This window comes from Channa argus, chromosome 9, assembly GCF_033026475.1.
Source record: "Channa argus isolate prfri chromosome 9, Channa argus male v1.0, whole genome shotgun sequence".
NCBI lineage: Eukaryota > Metazoa > Chordata > Actinopteri > Anabantiformes > Channidae > Channa > Channa argus.
The window spans coordinates 15,838,202-15,864,936 of record NC_090205.1 but is presented as its reverse complement, the minus strand read 5'-3'; the positions used below and the strand labels follow the sequence as shown (position 1 = coordinate 15,864,936).

The window sequence follows — 26,735 nt, the reverse complement described above, 5'->3', positions numbered from 1 at the left end:
TAAAACTAGAAATATACAGTACTTAGCTTACTAATGAACATGTTCAGGAAACCTCATATCAGAAACTCAACAATTCATCCTCTCTGTGGCTTTCCCGTGAAAGTTCATCCTAACATCTAAACGTACATTCATTCACGCATGTTGATCTCAGTGTTAATAAAACATAAAAAAACACTTTCTTTGTAGTATTCCCAAACCTGGTACATCGCTGAGATCTAATGTGCACATCAATTACATACTTACTCTGACCCTCAAATTTCCGTATAATTATTCCAAGGAATGTGTTTTGTGGCGCAACGTGACCTCTTCGTACAGGCATGTTTGTTCACACAATACCCCACGATGTTCAGTGAAAGCGCCGTTCTGAGTGAATCCCGAAGTTACGGATCCTGGCTCTTTGTGATGTTCCCTTTACCACAGACCATACTCGACGCGGGCGCGCTCCCCACTTTAAATGACCTTCCTACTTCTTCGCCGGGGACTTGTTTAGCCCGCTCGAATCCCCGAACGTGTCAATACCTCCTCGCCGAAACGCGAGGATTCGGGGAGGATTGTTTTGAGTCAGATTCGGTTCGCAAAGCATGTCGCGTGGATGATGGATGCGATCCTGACGTCCTCTTCAGTGTGTGTTGGACGCATGCAGCGGGCAGTGGTTGATATGCCAGGGGGAGTGACGTTGCTCCCAGGGGGCTCGGTTCCCCCCACCTCCGGTAAGGATCACAGTCACAGCTTCGTGCGTCGAGACCCAACTCTGTACAAATGTGTTCTTAATTGAAATTGTATACCCTACAATATGTTGCCCTCTATAAAGTCCTTTATAAAAATCTACTATTTTGCTCTAAAAGCTCAGTGATGATAAATGAAATACGGGTTGCCTACTTAACATATTAAGTAGGCGTATGACGATCAAAGCAGAGGAGAATCAACCTCTGAATATGATACAACACTTTTATGTTCACCATATCACAGTATCACTCAAAGGTGCTGTATTCATAATGCATAACAGCCTCTTGGAGAAATTATCAGGCAGGTGAGACCAGAGTAGAATATTCGGTTTAAATGAGAAGAGTTATGTTCGCTGAAGACCATAGGAATATTATCACGCATCATGATTCGAATATGCAATGGAGCAGGCAGGTTTGCAACCATTGATGTAGTTCCGAATTCAAGGAAAACATGTAAGGGTTCACAAACTTTTAAACCCCACTGTATTTGAGATATATATGTTGTAGCTACTGTACCTCATAGTGGATGTCACAGGATCCCTGTCATTCAGAACAATTTGTTGTAAGATGCTGTAAAAAAACTTCTCTAGATGACGCAGTTTATTTAACCCCCCCCCGCAGAAAAGTTGTGATATTGTAGAAAATGTAAATAAAAAGAGAGTGCACCTGATTTGAAATCTAATTGGGATTGTAAATACAAAATTAACATATCAGGAATATATGCTTGTTTTTAATTTAATGCCAGTGACATATCTTAAAAAGTTGACAGATTCGGAAATCACTACATTCTCTTTTTTATTTATGTTTTACACAATGTCCCAAGATTTCTGGAAATGGGCTTTGCACTAAGAGACCTGGATATGACACAGCCACTCAGCCATGCTGCTATGTAGGGCCGAATGGCCTGGACCCTAATTGAAAATCCCCTGCAGCTCTAAAGAAATCCCCTGCAGCACATCCTATAGACCACCATTATTAACAATGCCCATGAAATAGATTCACCTACACTGGAGCTTTTCACCTTCATTTATTTATGTTCACAACACTAAATAATAGTTAATTTAAGTTGTCCTTAGACTGATCAACAGAAAAAGATTTGTTAAAGTGAATAGATATTGCTACAAAGCTGTAAATGCCCCTATGATTATTTCCAAAATGTCTGTGAAATATAAGTTTGTAAGTGAAGAGCTTTGTTAAAGTTCAGCCCAAATTCTTTGTTGAGTCAAAGTCTTGGCTCTGACTTGAACAGTCCAGAATATTACACAAATTTTATTTATTTATTTTTTTAAACCATTTGTGTGTAACTTCGGCTTTATGCTTGGTGTCATCGTCTTGCAGAAAGACAAATTCTCTCCCAAGGCACATTTCCTAGATTTCCCAGGGTTTCCTCGTTTTTTGCTGCGATCTTCCTTCCCAGCCTTTTTAGGGCCCCCTGCTGAGGAGCATCCCCACAGGGATGCACCAACAACAGGGATGATGTGTTTGTGATTGTGTTCAGTGTTTGGTTAATGCAAAGCATGCAAGCATTAACCAAACAAACCATTCTAATGCGACTCATTCTGATGTTAAAAACCTTCCACCAGTTGACTCCAGAATCTCCCATATGCCTTCTTGCAATCTAGCCAATATTTATGCTTCTCCTATAAAGCTTTGACTTGTGAAGAACAGCAGTTATAGGCACAGTCCCTCCGACCACAGCCACAGAAGCTTGTAATTCATTCAGCGGAATTCTCTTTAATTGTATCTCTCCTGGCAGATTTATACATATTCCATGTCCCTTACTTTACCTAATGATGGATTTTACTGTACTCCAACCAGATTCGAGATTCTTATGTGTCTGCTTTTGTGTATTCATACTACAATCACTACAACAAATTAGTTGCACTCAGGTGATCTCCATTTCACTAATGGAGATCGTGTGGCTTTTAACACAAACTGGCCGTACCAGGTAATTTTATGAATTTAATATTAATGCCAGCAATACTGTTTTTAATTATTATAGATCATTTTCTAGAAATCTGTTTCTACTTTGACAAAATCTCATACCTGTGGATTTTAGATATTGCAAAATTGTCGAAGAAACTAAAAGTGCAGCTTTATGTTACTCCAATTTGAAGCCTCTGTTTTACATGCAGTTATTTCAGCTCAAATACCTTTTTAAACTAAACGCCTAATACAAACACAATATTTATCATTGTATGACAGATATACAAGCTAATTATATTTTAATGAGTATCCTTAATTTTCTAAGCCTTTTACAACAAGTTACCTTAAGCCTCCATTACATCGCTGAGATCTAATGTCACTGTAGCATTAGGTGAGTGTTGACTGAGGCGCTGTCCATGGTGCTGCAGTTTCAGTACCTCTTTCTGTAAATCATTGTACTTTTTTACTTTGCTGATGTACAGTTGCCTGCTTATATTGTACACACACACACACACAAACACACGCACCCACGCGAACACACACACACACACACACCAGATTTTTCTCAATTGTTCATGGGATTTTCATGAATGGGGGATATCAAACGAGAGAAATAAAACTTCAGCCAACAGCCAGGTGGTGAAAAACCAAGCATGTATGAATAATGTAAAACCTCACTTACAGTCTAGAAACATCTGTCCCAGTATTTTAACTAAAGCTCATTAACTCTAAGCTGCAAACATTTTCAATCCAACTCTGGTCTTTATTAGGTCAAAATGCCTCAGAACCAGATGCTGCACCGACTTCATTGACGTTTGTTTTAAGAGGTCATCACCTGTGAGGCTTAGAAAACACAGAACATACACATATGCAGACGTGATCATACTGTATGACACAAGATCATGCTGCATCAGTATCATAGTGCTTTTGTGTATGTGTTTTTCATGATTACCTCCTAATAAGTGATTAATTTTGTTGTAATTTGTAATTGTCATGCCATGTAATATTCACATATTATAAACAAAGGGTTCTATTCTTTCTACACTTTAAATACACCTGCTCAGTAGTTGCAATAGGTGATTTGTTGTGTTATACTGTACTTCCTGAGACCATGTGTGGGGCTGCAGGTGTGCGGGTGCCTTGGGCACCCGAGGAATTTATTTTTCCCCTCAGTTTTATTGACCTACATTTACAAGATTGGGGCAAAAACTTGAGGCTTGTGTTCTTTTTCGCAATGCTCTGGGAAAAGAGTTTACTTTAAAAGGTAGCTTGGGCAGCAATTTTTTACTTTCCAAGCAACATGGAAGATAATCTTCCATGTCTGTACCCATAAACACAGACCTCCCCAGGCCATAGTGCTTTGTGTGCTGTATTTTATTAAATTACTGTTGCATTAAGCCAATATGCAGCTCACATCCATTCCTCATAACACACAGGAAAACCATTACTTGCTAACATCTGAGGTATAAAATCATGATGTTTTTCTCCCACTTTTTTTAGACCAAACATTGTAGAATAAAATTTTAAATGACAGCTTTTCGATTGTACAACCCTGTGTCCAAACTATTACTTACAGTTTTGTGTGAAATGTGAGAGATATAATTGTTGTGTGCATCTGATTTCTGTAAACACCCATGATTAATACTGGCATATTTGCTGACTATTAAAAGCAAGGGGTAGGAAATGGTGGGTGAGGGGTGATAATTACTGAGAGCTGCACACATGGGAAACTGGATAAAGACATACTGGGGTGACTACACCACCATGCTCTTATGTCCCACAATCAATATGAATTACACTTTTACTCAAAATATTTTTGTTCTCTGACAGATATTTTGCCAGCTCAACTCGTGAGGAATAAAAAGAAAAGGTGTGACTTTAGGTCTTTGTTAGCTGTGACTAAAAGTAATTCATATATCTGCTGAGTGTTACATATGTTGTTTGTTTGTGAACACCAGAAATGGCACAGACAACATCCCATTCAAACATTATATCTGACATTGCAGTGCAATTTACAGTAAAGAGACAAATGCTGAGATCAGAGATAAGCTGAGCACACAGCACTCTACTCAGCAATGCTGAATGAAATTAAGTGAAACTTCAAACCTTTACCACATGCTGAAGGTCTCATTATGCTGGTGTGTCCCCGTTGTCTCCGATGGCATGGTACCTGATCTTCAAATGGTGCAACTCCAACAAGATGTATAGTCACAGCAAATCTTCCATCAATGAAGACTTTATTGTCTTTGGCTGAAAATGGAGATGATATTTATCACCCTGTGTCTGCAGGACTAATTTTAGCTTTTTGAGTGCTTCAGATGAGTGATTCCAAAGGGGAGAAGGAGCAGATTCAAATCTCTTTGTCAGCAAACATTTATTCTTTTTACCTGCTCGGGTAGCTGCTGCTTCACAGCCAAACTACTTGAAAGTGAAAACACAATTTCTTCATAAAGATCAACAATGTGTGACATTAAACTGCATTACTTTTTACCTTACAATGCGGTTTTGAAGGGCTACAGCACTGACCCTTTCTGTATACGGTATGGTTACTTTGGAAATCACACTGCCATTCATTCATTTGGTCATTCATTCATTTGTTCTACATAATCTCTTAGAATTTAGAGCAATTTGAAAAACAGCAGCAGGCACAGCAGCCGCATCCACTATCCAGCACCTAATCCAGATCTCACGGCAGTACAGCTCTCTCTGTCTCTCTTTCTCTCTCCCAGCCCTTCTACTTTCTCTGCTGCTGTGGCCCATCGTACACCCATGAGGTACAGTGCCAGGGCTTACTCATTGTCCATATAAACTATTACAGTCCTGTCTCAGCGAATAATCCAGTAGTGCAAAACACCAGAGTGCCATTGCTGCTGTGCCTTACCCCATATGCCACTGCACACGTTCTTCACCATCTGCCCTCAGTGAAAAAATGGAACACAAAATAAATAAATAAATTTAAAAAAGGCCACCCTGCACTTCTGGCTCAGTACAATATGTGACTTTACAATATCATTTATTCTAAGAGAGGTTAGATTTTTGTCTTTATGGGCCTAGGGAAAAAGGTTAGTTCTATTACATAATGTAAACGTGCTTTAAAATCTTGTTTCTCAAAATAACAAACTGGAAAACCATGTAATATGCAAAATGACTGCCTCAACAGGTATTTTCCCTAGGATCTCTCTTGAAAGAATATTTTAAACTCCTCCATGTCACATGTTTCCATTCATTTGCAGGGTCAGAAAGACTGCAGCATCTGTGACCTGTGTAATCACTTTGGAGGAACTAATGCAAGGCCCTATGGGAATGCAGCTGCAGTCACTACTGTAGGCTCCATATGATGCCACCCACAAATAGGGTGCGGAGTCATTTGACACTGACCCACTCACTACCTGTGTGACTTGCTTTTCCATTTGCATTTGACTGTGCTGTGACTGCTGAATCATCATAAAGCCAGGCATCTTCTATACTGTACTGCAGGTCAGCCATCCTTTGTTGTTCATCAGACTGGCAGTAGAAACACAATAAGCCTGATCCTTATATCTTACACAGATCCTGCTGGGGGCAAATTGTTTTTACAGTTCATTTGACCGCATAGACTTCTTGTAGATTATATGAACAAATTGTAAGTGGGATCAAAACGGATGTTACTACTAATCATCACTGATCATATTAACAATATGAATTGATAAAAGTGCATGTAAAACTATTAGAAGTGACATTAAAGCCTTTTCTTTGTGGTAGATTTTCTTTAATAGCTGTTTTTATTCTCATGCCAAATGACATGCAAAGAACACTGCTACTGTAGTTTTGTCCCCTCAAGTAACAATTTACCTTAATAAATAATTAAAATGCCCAAATTAAAATCTGAAGCTGACCAAAAGAATGCTATTTTAAATTAGCCTGATGACCTTCTGATCCTGCAGATTAATTATGTAAAAAACATCTCTTGTATATCTTCTGCTCTGTTTTAGCAAACAGCTCTCAGTCTGTGAATAATCTTACAGTGAATAATCTAAAGACACAGTTGTTTCAGAAAAACGTACTGAATATTATTTATATATTGTTATCACTGTTTTTGTTGACAACATACAGTGATGAATTCACTCACTATCTTGACAAATTTTAGAGTATGCAGATGTCTTTTTGGCAAGGTTGGTGATGGAGTGGTTAGTGCTACTGCCTCATAGCTATAAGTTGATTCCACCTGCAGGCTGCAGCCTTTTTGTGTGCAGTTTGCATGTTCTCACTGTGCTTGTGTGAGTTTCCTCCAGGTACTCACACACCCACAGTCCAAAGATTAATTGGTGTGAATGGTTGTCTGTGTATGTTTGTCTGTATTGGCCCTGAGATAGAGGGCTGACCTGTCAAGGATGCACCACACCTCTCGCTCTATGACAGCTGGGATAGGCCAAAGCCCCTCGCAACACTGAACAGGAGAAGTGGTTAAAGATAATAAATGGATGGAGATGTCTTTACAGCTTGATCTCCTATTTTTTTGCTTGGTGTGGGCATAAAAAGGATAATAAAGGGAGAAACGTAGGATCATATCTGGGATCTGAAATTGATGCAAATTGAATTATGTCAAGGTTATAAGAAATATATTCCCAAAGGAGACAGTGAAAAGAGAGTTGTAAATGAGAGTTGTAACGTTGATATTATTAATATCTATAAAAGCCCCTGACAAGTTTTAGGAGGAGTTCATTACCACTGTTGTCACTGCTAGCAGGGCTCAGTGGAAAGCTTAACTCATTTCAGTTATCCTCTCTCTTATCAGAGGTTACCATGGAAACTGGTGTGCCCCTGTAGATGTGCCACTACTCCTCTCCCCCGGCAACATGGGCTGCTTTTTATATGTGGCTGTGGTGGTGATTTCCACATTAATGTTTTATTATACGATTGCCTTACCTGTGGGTCAGTGCTTTAATAGAAAATGCATCATAATGAAAGTCAGATAAATTGACTTTTATTTGACAGGATAAGGTGGCTAAGACAGAAATGTTATCAACAATGACCTTTGAGGTGATTTTGTGATTAATAACATTAGTCTGAGCATGTGTATTATTTTCCTAAACACACAAATGGTCTGCACTTAAATAGCAGTTTTCTACCTATTAGCACTCAAAGCACTTTACACTGCTTCTCATTCACCCACTTGGACTCACAATCACACACCAATGGGTGTGTGAGCTGCTATGCTGCTGGCGTCTTGCTCAAGCACATTTCAACATGTGACCGGAGAAGCCGGAGATCGAACCAACAATTGTGGAATTGGTGGACGACCCCTCTATCTTCCTACCTTCCTGCACCGGAGTCGCTGCACTCATAGAGATGAGGCACAAATAAAGGAAAAACGTGAAGACATGAGCAGAGCAACATAACAAATGCAGCTGCACTGCACAGAAAACTGAGCTGTTGTCCATCTAATCATGCTCTGTGGCATGCATAAAAATGTTAAGCAGGTCCAGATGATTCTTATTTTAGATCAAGACACCAAAAGAAAAGGGTCTAAATGACTTTAAAAGAGAGTTAGTTTTATCACAAAGACTAAAGTGACATCTGCATATAGATCGATGCGAACGGCATCTGTAAATAAGGTTGAAAAATGGGGTTGACACTGCACATTTGATGAGCACAGATCAATATGTAAGAAAAACAGATGAGCTACTATTCTTCAGGTGACTGAGAATGTGCACACAGGATGTGATTGGGCTGACAGTTACATAGAGGGAAACCCCTCATTACAAAGATGAAAACACATTTCAGAGTTCAATGGTGGAGAAACTATAGGCACTAGTCTACTGAGATGTGGAAAAAATGTGATATGGTCACACATTCATCTTTTAGAAGTGGGTGAGTGCACATCGCTTACACCAAGAGAAGGTACAGGTCTTAATGCCCAGTTGTTTACAAGACTCCAAGATTCAATGCCATGGTGCAGTGTAGCTGCTCTGGTGTAATGTGGTGGTCCAACACCTTTGTTTTTATGTTGTCACCAATCAGGACATTATCAAGTAGTAGAGACCGCACTGAGAATAAGATCTAGTCTAGTATTATCAGGAAGACTGACACTTTCATGCACATATTGTCACAGCCATCTACCACAATAGCAAATGCATGTAACTGTCACAAATCGTGCATGTATGCTACGAATCACAAGTGGAGTGTGAGGTTTTTGTACTGCACAGCAGGCTAGACAAGTTTTCACATGTTTATTGCCTTATGCTATATTGCACTTATCTCTGATGCAATTATCTGTAATGGCTAGAAATAAAACCGAGGTTTGCCACCTTCTCGGGGCTAACTTCGGCAAAATCTTGCCATCCCTTGAGGATTTTCTGCACATGAATCATATTTAACTAGATTAGGTGGCATTATTTTTTGAAGTTACTGCTTTTAGGCAGTGTTGCATGGGTTTCTGTTCCAAGAATATTTGTGAGCTGTAGTATCTCAGTGACACAAAAAACCTGGTCTTAAATAAAAGTGTATATACCTGCAAAATCCTGCAAATGTCAACTTATGCAAGGCCAGCATTACACTTCACTCTGAGAATAACTCTCTGTAAAGGGAGTGGGTTTCTGAGTAGACATGTACCATATGCAGTACATGAGGAGTCAGCAAGTTTTTCAAACTGTGGAGCCGGTAAATAAGTGGCCTGATTGCTTGGGATACCTTTGTCAGTGAGGAAGAGTGGGAAATACAGAAACAAACATAGATTTCCTGCTGTAGTATCCTAGAAACATCTCTTTCTCCCCTGACCTCACAAAAGGGGATGTTTTGTCTAAAAATGAAACAATTTTTACAATTATTCATTTGTAAAATATTTATCATTTATGCCAGTTATTCATTACATTGGTAGTATGGAATTTCCATTCCACTGAAATGTTACAATTTGCAGAGTGATCTTAGGACTTGGAATTGAAGCATTACACTTTCAGCACTAACTTAGAATCTCACCATTTTGTATGATGTGGTAGATAATTGGATTGGTCAAAAAAAAAAAGAACTATTAAATTGAAGGCATCAGAGTTCCAGACTTTGCAGGAATAAATAGCCATGTGCTGACATCATGTGGTTATTGTGGTAAATTACATCAAAGATCATCAGTAAATCCTATACCCAGAGCTGTACGCTGCTCCCTTTTTGTACCACCCACCACACATGACACAAGCACGTGATCTCCTTGTAAAATCTGGCTGGTTTCCGAACAGCAACAATGACACAAAAAGATAACAGCAGACAATGATGTTCACATGGTGAAACACTACAACTCACTCTGTAATTGTAAAATGACATTACACTGCATACATTTGTTGTATAGAGCTTCCTGTCATCTGGTTATTAATAAATCTACTGAAAGCAAAAAGCCCTTATTTTTTTTATAGGGGAGGACATTTTTACCGCTTAACATTAGTAATGTTAGTAATGTTAAGCGGTAATGTAATGTTAATATTTCTCCATATTAATGTAAGATTAAGCTTAGGTTCATATCCCCTCGCAGCTACAGCCTTTGTGTGGAGTTTACATGTTCTCCCCATGCTTGTGTGGGAAACAGTACTCTAGTTTCCTCCCACACTCCAAAGACATGCATGTTAGTTTAGCTGTTGACTCCAAATTTGCCATAGGTTTGTAAATGAGTATGAAAGATTGTCTGTCTGTGTATGTCTCACTCTTTGCCCTGAGATAGACTGGCGACCTGTCCAGGGTGGATCCCTCCTCTCGTCCTTTGACGTCTGGGATAGGCTTCAGCCCCCATAACCCTAAGCGGTTACAGATAATGGATGAATGGATGGATCTAATCCTACTGAAGTTTTTGTTTGAGCTATAGGGGCAATTTCAGACTGATCTATATCTAACCTTGGCTTTTGCATTATAAAATTTGTAATATCATAATTTATATGTGCACCCCCATAGCTAGCATAATTCAAGTTTACAACCTCATCTTGCATCTTACTGTACATCTCTCATGCTCCATTTTATAATTCCTATCCAGTGATAGAATATCTACAACTCCTATGAAAGTCTTATTTTACGTCTCATCTCCATGTAGCCATGGGTGATGGCTTTGCAAGTAACTCATGTGAGGCTGGTAATCTGTAGAACAGGTTGAAGGATTTTGGTTATCATTGCTATGTAAACAAGGATAAAAGACTATTAACAAATGAAATGTTATAGCTTCATATGGTCTATAGTTATTTATTTTTTTAAGTATTCTCAGAAATGAAATTTGTTATTGCATAACATTTTTACCAGTGGGACAAAAATGTTGGTACGTTCAGATATATGTGGTATTATCTCCTATTAAAGTTTCTTCCAACATTGGAAAAAATAGGTTCAACATTACACTGGTCTATGCAATTCACTGTACAATCAATTACTTGTTGCACTTTATCTATCACGGACAATAAATTGTTTGTTTTTTCATTGAAAATAATATATAGTCTTTATATGTATTCTTGTATCTTTAAGTAATGACGAGTTGAAGTTTCATCATAAATGAAATAAAATGACTCAAAACCTGTAGAGTGGTTACTGTAATGTACTTGTAAGAGGAATAGATAGGGCTGGTCAGTGCAAGAAGGCATGTGCGTGTTTGACTTATGAGCTCACTGAGTTGGAATTTGGACTGCAGCGTTCCCTCCTCTGTGGGGTTTCTGCTCCATGGGTGATGTTGTTATTTTTATAGTCAGCTATTGTAACTTAGCTGTTATCTGTAGGAGTGGTTGCACACAAATATTACAAACATGTAAAACAGAAGAGGGCAGTGTTTACCAAGATATAACAAATAATTCAAAGAATATAAATTGTCAGCCAATTGCATTCATACTTTCACATTCTTAGTTAAAATGCTTAATTATAAGAAACTCTCCAATAATATTTGTCCTTATGAATTGTTAATAAGCAATGTGTTTTAAATGTAAGAACACTTTATTGCATTTTTATGGGAACCTGACTCCCTCATGAACAACACTTTTATGGCATTTGCAAGTTTCGGTATTTATGCATGAAAGAGGCTATGGATCATGACAGAGACATGCAAACAACCATTGTTGTGTTTTGACACTCATGGCAAGCTTGAAGTTAACATGCTGTATTGTTTCAGACTTATGCTCACTGGACAGACCAAGCCTGTGGCACAGTGTGTGTGTTAGATTACCACACTGGGAATTAACAGAGGGAGGTTATAAGTCTGTCCAGGCCTGCCAGAGGCAGGGTGAGAACTACAGAGACAGCCAGAGACCAAAACATGACACAATGAAGACAGGATAGATATATAGATAGATAGATAGATAGATAGATAGATAGATAGATAGATAGATAGATAGATAGATAGATAGATAGATAGATAGATAGATAGATAGATAGATAGATAGATAGATAGATAGATTAAAATAAAATATAGGCCTACTTAAAGTGATAGAATATGGTTTTGTTTCTGAATAAAATAAATGTAAATAACTGTGCCAAAATGCCGCATAAAAGCTTTCTATTCCTCCCTGAAGTTACGTCTTAGTGTGGAATCTGTGTTAAAGAGCAAACTAAGTATGCTCTGAAGTTTCCTCTCCAATGAAAAGAGGTGGCTGGTGTCAAAAGTCATTCTTAAGTGTGGTACTGATGATAGAAAGTTGTTCTTGTTGGGGTGGGGTGTGGTGGCATACCTATGTAACATTCATATCATTTGAATTATGAATCAGAGTGAGGAAAAGTCTATGTTCTGAGCTGATGAATATTTAAAGAATTGAGTATACAGATCATCATATTGACAAAGGGAGAATACTAATGTTCTCGTCTCTGAGTTTGATTAGAGGTTAAGCAGAATGCAAACTGCATAATTTATTTTTTCTTGCATTTTTGTACCTTTTGATTTGGCTTTTTATGTGTTCTTTGTGCAAAAGTCCATTCCTTTTCTAAAATGAAATATGTTAAGGTACAACATGCAGATGGGGCATAATTGGTGTCATTTGTTTTTAGCATGTGAAATAAAGTTGAACGTGTGTTTTAACTTTTATTGTACCAAATACTGTATGTTATATGCATCAGACACACAGCAGTGTGTAATGGTCCAGTATGAGTGCTCCAATTCCAAGGCCCATGCTCCAGAGGTTGACATACACAGAGCACCCACTGTCCCCACTGACACAAACCTTGTGCACAATCTATTAAATTGAATGTTGTATTTAACTGGTTTGGAGCCAGGGCAAAGTTACATGCTTTTGTATCATTCTAACTCCTCTCTCTGGTGGAATGTGCTCATTTCAGAGAGGGGAGAGAGGCATAGCGAGAAAGTGGGAGTGAGAGCCCATGCAGGTGAGAGTGTCTAACAGTGAGGAAATCAATATGATGTAAATTATTAAGAGCTCAGGAATGCGTCTGACCCCTACTGTCTTGCAGCAGGCTAGGCTCTGAAGGCTGGCAGGTGGACGCAAGCTTGGACTTTCCCTCTAACACTCATTAGTGGCTGGGAGCCTGGCTCCTTGTGAGTGGGAAGGCAGGGATCACAGCGGGGAAGTGATGGCCCAGGCCTCTCACATCCCGGCTCAGCCTTTCTCTCTGGCTCTGCCAGCCTCTCCCTGGAAGCTCATTAGTAAGTGCACTGATGCATAAGAGCTAGTCATTAGCTGGCCTTTTTTTCCGTCTTCATCTCTCTTTCCCCTGACACCATGTCTGATCCTGAAGACCGGTGGCAGTGCTGGTTTAAAAGACGAGAGAAGTCCGTATTACCGCAGGTAGTCTAGATATATAGATATGAGACAGTGGTAGCCATCAGATTTGAGGGTGTATGCTGTAGGTGTCAGTTTGGAGTTCTTCAAATGGAGTCCATCCATAGCCCTTCAGACCAAAGAGTAAACATTAGCACTTGACCAGGAATTTGGCTGAACGCCCCTTTCTTCCTTCATGGTTGGTTTTGATCTGGGGTATTTGCTTTTGCTGCTGGCCAGATCCCCTCAGCACCTGATGGTTGCCCAGGCTCTGAGTAAATAAGAGCTGGGGCCCAGGCCTCTTTAGGGCTGCTGGGTAAATAAGGTCTCTGGTGTGTGTAATGTGCCTGGCAGCAGGGTGAGCATTGCTGTGGAGACCTCCAGAGACACACCTGCCCCCTTTTCTATATCTATCTGTTTAATTCTGTTATCATCTGTCTCTTTAACTTTCTGCGTCTCCCAACTCACCGACATACACCCCAGACTTTCTTCTCAGCATCTGTATTGATTAATGTTAGCTAATTGTACTTATGAACATTTATGGCCTCTAAGGACCCACGTGTGTCCAATATGATAGAATTAGCTTGATCACTTGTTCAGGCAGTTTGGGCAAATTGAACAGGAAACACACCATTCAATTTCTTTTGCCAAGACGATATCCCAGGTTAAGCTAAGTTCAGCTCTTGTTGTCCTTGAGATTTCAGATGGAAACTATTAGAATTTAAAGATCATATAATTAAAAGCATTTGATTGTCATGTAGGATTGGGCTCCTGTCTCTGAGGAACACTTTGGCATTTAGTAAGTCTTGAAATGTCAGAAAGATAAATGATGATGATAGCACCTGTGATAATGTAATTATATCTTCAATGATATTATTCCACAAACAAATGGATTTCATATACTACTGAAAGATTAAACAATTTAATACCTGATGTCTCCATGACTTATTAAAACAAATAGTAGCCATGAGAGACTCACAAAATACTGTGGCTGTTATTTTGTTCAACCTACACATTGTGTACCCTGTTGCTTTCAGCTCCTCTGATCAAAAAGCTACAAAAGACCTTTGTAAAAGACTGTTTAATCTGCCCATTTTCACAGTTTACTGTTTAGCAGCTGATACAATACACGAATGTCTTTCCAGTAGACTCGTAATATATAAGTAGTTATGTTTACATGCTATGTTGTCATTCAGTCACTTTAACTAGGGATTTGCCTTTGTGAAAGTTTACTGAGTCAAATCTCATCAGCTTAATGTGATCTGGCGCTAGCCATGCTGGATCCCCTTATGCCAATTAATCCAGGTTGTAGCTCGCAGACTCCTGCTGACCAATTCACATCCATTGTTGATAGTTTTTGGCTGCAGGAGCCTCAAATCTCCTTGTTAGAGCCAAAAACCACAAGAGACCCACCACCTCTTTCAGCCCCATCATATTGTCTGTTGATTGCCAGCAATTAGTAAAGCCAGGCAGGCTGAGAAATGACAAGATGGGGCATGGCTACTGCAATGCATGGGCGTTGTTGGCTCACTCAGCAGCTGAAAGCTTCGACAATGTTTGTTAACCCTAGGGGTCATGACTGATTCACTAGTGCAGACAGAAAACAAGATTTATGTAGCACAAATCAATACGCAGTTGGACTTTTACCATTGTGGAGCGCCAATCCAGACACTTCTCTTTATCAGTCTAACATGACACTAATGTGTTTTTATTCCTGGTTAACCCGGGCTGTGATGAAACTGTTGGCAGGCTAAGATGGAGACAATGAGAAGCAGGCCGCCCTTGATTAGTTGGGGAACACATGGCAACATGCAGAGTCTGATGCAGTGGCATGTCATGGAGGCGATGGCCTATCAGTTTTCAAATTTCCTGCTGGGGATTGTTTATCCACCGTTTATCCATTGTAAGAAAAAGAAGCAATTTGCATCCTGGCTCCTGACAGTGTATCAAGTGGACTAATGACAATGTACTTGGGTGCTGATCCCACTCAGTGCTGTCTTAAGTAAATTAGAATGAATGTGGTTCCTCTAGTTTTGCTCACTGGGACTATTGGCGAACTAACCTCACAATTCCTCTTTATTCTCCCTGTCATTAGCTCTGATTTCATTAACATTGCTTGTCAACCAAACACAAAGGGACACACACCTGGCAGAACACTTACTGCAAACAACTCCAGAGTAAATTACTGTACAGTAGGAATCCTAATCTTACAAGCTGGCAGGCCAATAACGTAAAATTTGTTTAATGTCCTCCCTGCTTACCCTGTTAAAGGGGGGAATTGGAAAGTGACATGAGTGACGCTTGGTATTCTCCGAGCATTGACCAGCAGACACAATAGAGCAGTTGAGTCTGGTGCCAAGTTCTATTTCAGGGGCTGCATTCCAATTGATTAGGAGGCTTGTGAAACAAAACCGACTGACAGAAATGAGAGTGCAGCCCTGGCAACTGTTGGGCACAGAGCCAGGTGTACAGTCTTTCCTTACAGCATTGCTCACTCTGTCTCTCTCTCTTTTATGTACACATTAGTGACACATTAACAACACCCACAATATGACCACTGGGATAACTTAGCAGCTTTATCTCTTTGCAAGTGATTATGTACGGGACCAGCTTTGGGTGTTGCCTTGAATTGTACTGTTAAAAAGCTTGTGAGCAAGGACTCTTTAAATGTAAAGCCTCTCATTTTAAAGAAAAAATGTAGTTTACAGTATTTCTAAAATAGAGAAATAGTCTTTGATTTGCATTACACTTGGTCCTTGACAATGACTCCTGAATTATGGTCTAGTCAAGTAGAGTTTTGAAGTACTTTAAGTACTTTTGGCTTAAGCATCAAACTATAATTCTATGTGTGTGTGTGTGAGGCATGGTAAAATAAAATTGCATATGGTTTCGAGTATGTGTGTGTGCAAAGGCAAGTAGGTGAATGTGGCTGTGCACATGCCTGGTCTTAGCAGCAACACCCTATAAACCTCTGCTTTTCTTTATAGTAAAGCTGACGATTGGACAGCCAATCTGAGTTGGGATTATTGCACTGGAAAATAAAAGCAAATGCACAATTAACATTTTTATAAGCAAATGAGCATTATAAAGCAAAAATGCCCCGGGAAAAACAACTCTTACAATAAAGTTGCATCTTAATATTGAAATTTGATATTTTATTAACACATAAAGATCACACATTATAATGCATATACTACATATAATTAGAAATACAGTATGTAGTACATACACAAAGTCTTGTTTTTGTTTACTCTGTTTTCAAAATACATCATATCACTTGTTGCTTCTTGCTCTTTGCAATCTGCTTTGATTGTAACACGTACTCTATGAGGTAGCCATGTATAAAATTTATGCATGGCCAATGCAATGTTCAGTAGGCCTGTGCCAAACAAAATGCTGTTCAATTAAAATGAAGTAATGGCATCCTATATAATAAAGAATATCTCTGCATACTGTATATAAAGTGACAGAAAAGCACGATGGCTCATTCATGTCATGCTATGCAATTTAGTTAATGCATTCCCCCTTGCTCTTTAAAACACTTGCACATTCAAATTTGCCATCATAATCTCTATGACAGAGGACATTAATTATGTTCGTTGGCTGATCACTGTTTCTTCACAACATCTCTGATTAAAATTTCACACATTGTAATGATGTGCTTCAGAGCTAGCTCCAGAGCTAGAAGCTGTGAAATTTACTAAGCAGTCAGTGGGGCTGAATTCTTACAACACACACACACACACACACACACACACACACACACACACACACACACACACACACACACACACACACACACAAACACACACACACACACACACACACACACACACACACACACAGACAATCCAAATCAAAACTCTTAAGTGCTTGAGAAAAAGCTTTATTTACATGCAAATGGCAATATATCTTAGCAACTTGTTCATTAAAATATTGTGCAAATGAGGGAACAACAAAGCAGCAACTTCTCTCCTGATATGTGGGTTCAAATTTCATATTTCCGAAGTTTAATTAAGCCATAGATTATATTTTGAAAGGAGTGTTCACTTTAATGAATCCCTAGAGACCGCAGATAAACACTGCAATGGTATCAAAGCATTCATCTCTTTAATGGATGTGAAAATTAGAGATGTAAATGGCTTTAAGCCTTTATTTTCATTGCTCGTGGGAATATTTACTGAATAAAGACGACACTTATGTAACCTACATTATACATATACTTTCATTTTCGGAAGTCACACGAATAGTATGTGACCATTTCAAGGACAAACAAAAACACTTACTTAAAGCAAGCTTTTAGTGGTTGCAGCTATCAATTGTGTTTTTTTGGTAAACTAATTCCATGTATATTTGAATATGCAAACTATTCTGCTTAGCTATTTAATTCTCACTTTCCTTTTGGGTGAGCTCTTGTTCAACCAAAGAACCTATCTGAAGAGAACCAGAGGCCCTTTTGACTTTCTCAATAAGATGTTTGCCTGAGTTTGGCTCTATATTCTGCAATCGCGAAACAGTGCAGAGTCAGTGAACCCTGGTACACTGTGTGATAGAGGAGTGCTACGTGCCCAACATTCACCTCTGCGAGGCCGCCTGTTGTTTATCCCTGTAATGTCCATTTTATTGGGAATCTCAGCGAGCCTTCACACTACCTGCTGTGCTCAGCAGTGTGGAGAAGCCAGGGCCAGTAGAGTGGTGGTCAGTGCCTGTCAATCACAATCACAAGGATCAGTTAGCAGCCATCAGTCTGAGAAGCCATACCCAGATGTTGCCTGTCTTCCATCTACTCATCTCTAGATTGTCTTTCCATTACTCCTTGATTTGAGCTTTCTACCTATCTATCATAAACTAATGCAGACAGGCACTTTTATTATTATTTTACTTCATGTTGGTTTTGTGTAATTCATTATTCCTTAATATTAAAAGAAATATATTACCCTAAGAAAAAAGGTTAAAAAAGTGTTATTTTCAACATCAAGGAGGGTTGTTTCTGTGTTTGTGCTGGAGTCTTGGAGAAGAGAGCAGTCAGAGGTGATAGGAAGGGAACGCCACAATATACTGCAGCTGCCGGAAAACAAATACAAACCATTGATTATATCATCTTTATAGACACCCAAAGCTCACTGTGGTTGATGTTTACCTGACACGAAGTAAACAGCATGTTGGACTGTAGACTTCTACTCTGCATTTCATTTGCTGCCTTGCCCCCGATATATGTACGTTTATGACCTGTTCCCACCCCTAATTTCCCCCATCACATTCAGAGCAGAGCTGCCAACGGTCAGCTTCATTATAGCCAATATCTTAAATCACCTCTCGCGTGTTTCCCACCAGTTTGGAGCTTGGTCTCCTCTGAATCGCAGTCATTTAAATGTTCCTGTGCTGATTGAGGGTGCAGGTGGTAATACATTAAGGGACTGAGACAGCCAGTGGCACAGTGCTGAAAGACCTTTATCCATTTGCACTAAGTTTCCCCTCACATTCTGAGGCATGACGGTCTAATTAGGCCAATGGTTTTGACTGTGGACATATTCATATGGGACAGCTCACTTTAAGTTGTACAACAAGGTGATTCTACATCATATATACTCCACAGGCCAATAGATTATGACATAGTCTAGGGAATTCCTAGAAGAAATTGTAGATTAAAAAAAGCAAAGAAGAACTGTAACGGGGTTATTGCTCTTTTCCTCTCCATCTTTTAAGTAAAAAAGTCTCTGACTGCCTCTCGCTTGACTCTGTCTTTTCTTCTGTAGTTTGCTGTCGTTTTCCTCTTCTTCCACTAAGACAGACAGTGGAGCTGGGACTCGTTATGCTGCAGGCGAACCAAAATGTACTCCTCATTCATAAGTATATGAAAGAATAGTGAGACACATTCACTTCTAGTTGTACATACTGTACAACGTGACTGAACTCTGAAGTTGTGTGGTTCTCCAATGTCTAGCTGTTTGAGAGAGGGCCTGGATGGCACACATTTTTGTGTCCAAACCTGACTAAAGTTCACAATATTTGCAGTAATGCCAATTTATCCTACATAACCCAACCCAATGCAGAACAATATTATATCTTTTCAGTTTCTGTCCGATCCTATGGGTAACGGGGTCCTGTCACACTCCAGTCTGGACTGAGCTGTCATTCAGGAAATTATTTTGTTAATATCTTTGTTTTATAACTAGATGGTAGAATAATACAAGCAGCAGAGCATCAGGTGCTGTTTGGCTGTAAGTATGAGAACATGTTAATAACAGTGAAATGCTGTTCACGCCATGTGGACTGTTGCCGTGAGTGCACTAGATTTACTAGTTCCAGAAGGTCATGTTTACAACTCTACATACTGCAGTTCCTTTCTCCTTGTGCTTTTGCTCACATCATGTGAGAAAATTTTACAGGGCTTGTTTTGGTCAAACTAAACCTTTAGCAATGCAGTAAACCTCAGTAGGCTGGACTCAGAACTCTATAAAATGAGACCCATCTACTCACTACATACACTACTAGCTTTTTCAAAAACAAAATCAATTTGTATTCCTTTTATTTAATTAAATTAAGATCAATGGAACACAGCAGAACATGTTCCGCACGTTGATTTGGCATGAGTTTTTACGCCGGATACCCTTCCTGCTGCAAACCTCCTATTTTATCCGTGCTCGAAGCTGGCACCAAGGTGGCCTTCGGTGGCAGAGAGGGCCACAGCTGGTGAGGATCCTTCTGGATCCCTACCCAATGCACTACTACTGATCCACCAGACTCGCTTGGTACTGTATTTAATTAAAATAATAGTAAAAAGGGTTTTTTTTGAAAAGATCTCTTGAAAACAAATATGTTTAGTGTGTAAAATACTAGTGATGATTACTTTTTATTTCTGCGTCAGCACAAAATAAAGGTGTGTATACAAATTAAGTACAGTGTCTATTTACAGTGTCTATGTGTGGATTAAAGTTCATAAACATCTTAGAGAAAGGTGTGTTACAGTGGTGCATATCAAATCAAAGGCAATTTGATACAATTGTATACAAACAATTCGACTCTGTTATAAACCGAAGTGTGTTCCTACTATGTCTCTGTCTTGTGTCTCTGATGAGCTCTCCTAGCAGATAAAAGCTTCAGAAAGCCCTCGGTCCATTTCCATTCTAGCTTCCAGCAGTGTGAGTGGTGTGACAGCCTCTTGGGGCAAAGGGATTATTGAGATCAGGCCTTCCCCAGCTCTATGCCTCTGGCCCAGCCAGCCAAGTCGGCCCAGTCAGTTCCTCAAGCCCCCTGGTGCCTTAAAGAGCAGCCCACCAGGTGCACAGAGAGCAAAGAGGCACCAGGGACCCCTCTAATTGTCTATGCTTTGGGCAGCTCTTTGGCAAGCCAGCATGAAGAAGGGCCCCAGTCCCAAGGCTGTCCCACTGCTCCCAACTCAGCCCTTGCTCAGAGATTCTGAGGACGTTATGTCTGCTTTGAGGCTTTGGGTTTCTGAGGCCATAGTACAGTGGGAAATAGTTAGTTCTCTGAACATGGTCAATGCTAGTGTTACAGCAGGGTCATAGCATAGCCAAGCTGCTCAAATGGTCTTTATGGTTTTTAGGGTAAAATTCCATGTTTTTATTTTTTGTTCAGCTTTAAAAGTTTTATGGCTGTGGCTGTTAATCTTGGAGCACAAAAATACAGGCATGAGTGTAAGTCAAATTTAAGACTGAATGTATTTTCATTTATATATTTGTTTTGAATTTATATAACATATATATTCGAACACGTGATATGTAACTTTAAAAACATTTTGTCATAAAAATATTTTTTCAGGCCAAATAAATCTAATCTAATGTATATACTAAGGGAAACAGCTAGACATTATGCACAAAAAATGCAATCGGTTATTTGTAGTATTGTGTCTGATTCATGAGTTTAATTAATTATTTTCTGTCCACAGGAACCCAAGAAAAAACATGATTCAAAAATAGATTTTTTTTTTTTAGCTATTTATTTTAGCTAGTAACAAGGGCCAAATGTGCAATATTATCAAGATACACACATTCTCAAGATGTGCTGCTGTTAGAGTTGGGAAGGCAGTAGCTGCTGGGAAATGGATGAGGACTGACAAGGCCACCCATACAAAGGAAGGGTTAGGCTCTTGTCTTCAGCTGGGGGAGGGGAGGCAGATGAAAATGTACAGCCACAATAATAATCACACAATTACCTGATTTTCTGCTTATTGTTTGTTGTTTAGTCTTGATACGTATTTTGTTAGTCCTAATATAATCACAGACCTCAAATCATTCACCAGTGTTTAGTTGAAACAACGTTTGGTTTTCTCAAAGTGTAACCATGGAGAGAGTGTTCTGAAGCAGTGCCAGCAAGTAGTCAAATGATGTTTAAAATCAGTTACAGCCTATGTGTGGTTTGCTATCCGCATGATCAACCAAATTGAACTAAAAGCAATTATGAGGCACAATAACATTTAGGCAAGCATGCCATTGCTAAGACTGACAAAACATCACACTGTGCATGTATTAGCAACTCATTAGCAACATACATATTGTACAACTTCCTCAGCCATTTAATTAAAGTGGTTTCATCATTCACACCTCCCCATTTTCATTTATAATCATAAAAACACCAATTAGCTGACAAATTCCACATCCAAAACATACTGGAGTGTGGACCAGCCTCATGTGTGTCAGGCTCTAATAATAATGTGAAGGGAGATCATTATTTTTTCACATAATACATCATTACCTAAAGTTTCCATTGGGTTTGTACACAAATATTGCTCAGATTTGTTTGAGTTGCAGCTGCGGCTTACTTGTTTTTTCTTCTTCGACAGAACATCAGGCACAAAACATGACCACATGTGCTCACATTGTGCAACTACTGAAAAAGTTGCGAGCTTGGTAAATAGGTATTTAGGCATGCTGGTCATGCCAGTAACAGCTATGCAAAGGATAGCTAGACAATAGCCCCTAACTGAACTGTGACAGGGTAATTACTGTGCACACATAATAAAATTCTCTTTACATAGGTCATTCAGAAAGTGTAATTAAAAAAGCGTTATAGATTATTTTTATTGAAGCAATTAAACCAAAAAGCAAAAAGTAATTAAGTGTGGAGGTAATAATAGTGTTGGTCAACAGCATTTGTTTTGAGAGAGGGATTTGTCAGCCTCACCTCTCTAATGCGGCACAGACATCCTTTAATTTACTCTCTACGATTTTATTATGTTAAACTGTTTTTTTTGTTTTTGTTTTTTTTTTACTGTGTAACAATTATGTTTATAATGGCAAAAACTGAGCAAGATTTAATGAAATCATTATCATGAGTGATAATTCTGAATGGATGTTAGATTGGAATTATCATCTTCTTCTATGTAGTGAATTAATGAATCGTTACTATTCATACTAGTGGTTTATAATTATGTTAAATTGACTGTCTTATCAGCAGTTAAAGACTTGGGATTATCAGCGTCTTGACTGTGTGGACTGTGCCAAATTCCTTGTGGATATCTGCCTGTCCCCCTGCACAAAGAAAAAAGAAAGATAATATTGGGAGGTTAAACTCCACAATTTTCTCTTAAAAGATGCAAGGGGAGCTACTGCACCAATGCGCTCCTGCTTTATGAGGGAAATCAGACTTAGGGGTCTGTGGGGCATTAACATCCACTTGACTTTGAGTGCAGGCGATTTTACAAGCTAACACATACATGAAGCTGACACATCATCTGTGTTGATCTCTGCAATTGTGTCAGGTAACTGAATTCAGATGATATGTTAATATAAAGGCTAAATATGTAGCCCTAGTTAGCATATGGGCCACTTGAATTTCAGAAACGTATTATGATTCAGACTGCACATGTCTGAAAATGTAATAATCTAATTGTCAGGTAGGGAAAAAAAAGCCATCATTTCTTACAATAAGGTCAAACATAATGTTGTAAAAAAGGAGAAGAGATAGTTTTCTTTTTAAAAGATATACATGTGCATTAGGCTGTTAAAAGTTTTTCTTCATTTTTCATGTGAATAACAAAGAATGAATTAAGGCAAGAATTAAAACAAAACGGTGGAATTTCTTTGAACCTGTATCATCCACTTTAAATACCAGTCTGTGTCAAACAGAGACTGTCCTCCATTAAAATAAGGTCATTGTACAAGCAGGGAAAAAACCTCTATGTATTACTGTGGAAAAACGTGTGGCAGACATAACACTGTCACCTATTATTTAGACACAGAACCGCTTGTCAAGGGATGCATGGGATGTATGCATGGTTCAACAAAGCAGACGACTTTTCCACAGGAAATCAGAGTTCAAGTCCAGTGTAAAATAATATCCTGTTGCTTATTTTAACCAGTGACTTGACAAACGTCATGTGACGAAGCTGTGAATTTATGCAAAATCACAACATTTTAAAAACACTCAACCACGTTGATTTTTGCCTCTACTCTAACCCCTGCGATGTCTTTTTGCTTAAACCTGACCAAGTGATGCAAGTTCAACAGATGCCTGCCACTCTACATGGGGCCAGTCTTTTGACAAATACATCTGTGGCTCATTTGACAGGGTAGAGACAAACAACCTATATTGGCCATAAGGGTGGAGGACTTGTTGGTCACATGTGATGCATGGATTTGCTAAAACAGAATTAGAGGGAGAAGTAAAAGCTTTCTCTGCAGATCTTTAATCACCTATATACAGTATACTGCTCACACTGTGGTTGTTTAAATCTTCATATGAAAACCCCTCAAATACAATGGTTTAATGAAACACTGACATAGGTTTAACACAGCAACGTGAATCATAAAATAGAAATCACTGAGCAAATGAACATGAATGAAAGTCTAGGGTTTGTGCTAGTGATTATACAGTAGACTTTGGGCAATAGTTAAGATTTGACATAGAACTTTCCTTTTGTTTCATGTCCTGTCATGGGGAATGCGAACAGCAGAGGGCAGCTTGAATACATAAATACAAACTAGAAGGGTGAATCTTTCAGTCATCAACAGCACGCACTCGTTTACATCCCTGGGTTCCCAACACACCGCTCAGCTCCTGTCTGACAGCTGGCTGGACCGCAGAGAGCTGGGGGCTGTGATCAGCATCAACCCTATCACAATACCACACAGGGGACACAGTGGAGGAAGTCGGGAATAAAAAGAATGCTGGAGTGACAGGTAATTGACCAACACCAGCCAAGTAGCAGGTAATGTTTTGAAAACCCTGTGTCAATTTGTAAGTCACATAAAATCGAGAGCTCTCTCTGTGCATTTTGTTTCCCTGTCTCTTCTCTCTCTGCCTCAATCCTTGCAGGTTGCAAAGAGAGCTATAGCACCTTGCTGCTACAGAACCTCAAAGACAACACTCTATGCTGTTTTTATTGTTAAACCTGTGTTCAGCCATTGTCTGCCCTCCCTCCAGAGCTCCATCCCTCCCCTTCTCTCACTCTGCCCCTCTCTCTCTTAACGTGGCTCAAGATGAATCTGCCAGCATGTGCCCATGCTCTTCATCACTGTCAGGTGCCCCATGGTGGTCCTCCTCCTCTTTCTCAAACTGGGCACCAACCGCTGGCTGGAATTATTCCTCACCTCCAAATCTCTCCCCACTGTTTCTAAATAAATGTGGCTGTAGTAACCGAGGAGTGTTGCTCATCCATCTTTACCGTGTGGTGTGTAGAGAGTCCAATGTTTACAGAACAAGACACAGAGCCTAAAATGCCACACGGTCATTGTGAAGACATAAAGTGTACAATGTGAAATAATAGAATTCTGTCATTTACAGAGACAGTTCTTGTCTTCACAATTTGATCATATTACGCTTGTCAGTACGTTTTTAACAAGTGCAGTAACTGATGTGTCTTTTGTAACAACCATAAAAAATGTGGGATTTTTTCTGTATTTTTCAGCATTGTACCATGACTGTAGCATGTCATTAGCAGTTGTTTGACCAGCTGTGGACTCGTTCACGTCACACAAGAATAAATGCTGATGTTAAATTTGCACTGTAATTATGCTACACCTTCAGCTGACAGTGTGCTACCTGAAAGTGTTTGTGTCACAGTGTGTCTGCTACTGTAGGTGGGATGCTGGTTGCTAGAGTTTACAATGAATGTGTGCTAAAGATATAACACTATATGTTCTCGCTTTGGAGACACCTACACATACACTATATCAAGCTGCAAACTGCTCCTGCTGAACAAGGTGTGTAGTGATTGCTTCCCTCTGTGTTGGTTATCAGCAGACAATTAAAGAAGATGCATTAATTTGTTTTTCTTTGAGGTAATTAAGCTCTTCTGCATGAGTGATGTTGTCCTTATTGTCCCCTGCTTCATGCAAATGTGATTTTCCTCTAACCCTTTGTTACGTTTACTAAAATGCCTTTCGCGCACATTCCATCAAATGCTGAGACAATGCACACATGAAGTTAAATAGTTTTATTTTTACTTTTGGATAAAACTTAAAGAGCACAGAGGTTGGAAGTCACTTAAATAAAGAAAGCACCTGCGATACAACTTGATTAGCAGTTAAATCAAATGACCTGCAATACCAGACCTTTGGTTGATCTCTTGTTGAACACATCAGCCAGGATTCATTCCCTCTTCAGTGTGAAACTCATTCCTCAACACAAATATGCACTTATTAAGTTCCCCAAGTTCAATTTGAAATGGGTTTGTAATTAACAAGTAAGCCAAGCTTTAAAATGTCACATTTATTGTATTTTCCTATCTCTGAAATTCAGTCCTGAAACAGAATGGTGTGTATTTTATAGCAGTTATGATAAGAGGCTTACACAGTCAAAATCTCAATATAGATCATTTGACAAACGTCTTTGGTGGCCATTCGTTAAATTGGTTTCACCCGCATATTTGGGCCTTATTTAAAAGCTATCTTTGAATAATGGTAAGCAGTTTAACTCCTCTGAAAAGAGGAGGGTGATGCAAATGAACTCCATTTCACTCTGTTTTGTTTAATCTACACCACTGTAGGTTTTTTGCAGTCTTTTTTCATAGAGTTTATAGCTTCTATATTCCAGCATAGATTAATACAGCTTAGGCATACCTATCTCAAATTTAAGTCATTCTAATACTCCTCATTTCATATCAAGGGCACAAGAACATAATTATCTGATCATTCCTTGCATTCATTACATTAATGAATCAAATATGAATGAGTGTTCCTCCTGACAAAGAATGCATTATCATAAACATTAATATTAATGTCATTATGTGATGATGCAGAGCTAAAATATCTAATGCTGTGTTTCAATATACCAATGTGTGCCAAAAAGGAAAGCAAAATACTCTTTGTAATTGTTCCTTTAAATATGCAATTTTGAAAACAACAGTTGTGACAACAATTGTGGAAAGCTAATGCTTTTCTGCAAAAGCAAAACATGTTCCACTAATCATAATTAACATACTTGG

At 39.0% G+C, this 26,735-nt stretch overlaps 1 protein-coding gene and 1 long non-coding RNA gene across 4 annotated transcripts in view; one reads left to right on the top strand and one right to left on the bottom strand.

The window, feature by feature from the left end:
• The window catches only part of LOC137133360 (potassium voltage-gated channel subfamily H member 7-like), a 31,052-nt gene extending 30,399 nt beyond the window's left edge, over positions 1-653 (bottom strand). For 2 of the 3 annotated variants that reach the window (XM_067516891.1, XM_067516890.1), the window contains exon 1: positions 244-650. In XM_067516891.1, the coding sequence (XP_067372992.1) occupies positions 244-319 (76 nt within the window). In that variant the 5' untranslated portion in view covers positions 320-650. Of the gene's footprint in view, positions 1-243 lie in introns of all 3 variants that reach the window. The other variant, XM_067516889.1, reaches the window with a different exon arrangement.
• LOC137133361 (uncharacterized) lies at positions 576-25,568 on the top strand. Its single transcript, XR_010915229.1, has 3 exons — positions 576-710; positions 24,261-24,489; positions 24,626-25,568. It is a non-coding gene; the product is annotated as an uncharacterized lncRNA (long non-coding RNA).
• The last annotated feature ends 1,167 nt before the right edge of the window (positions 25,569-26,735 follow it).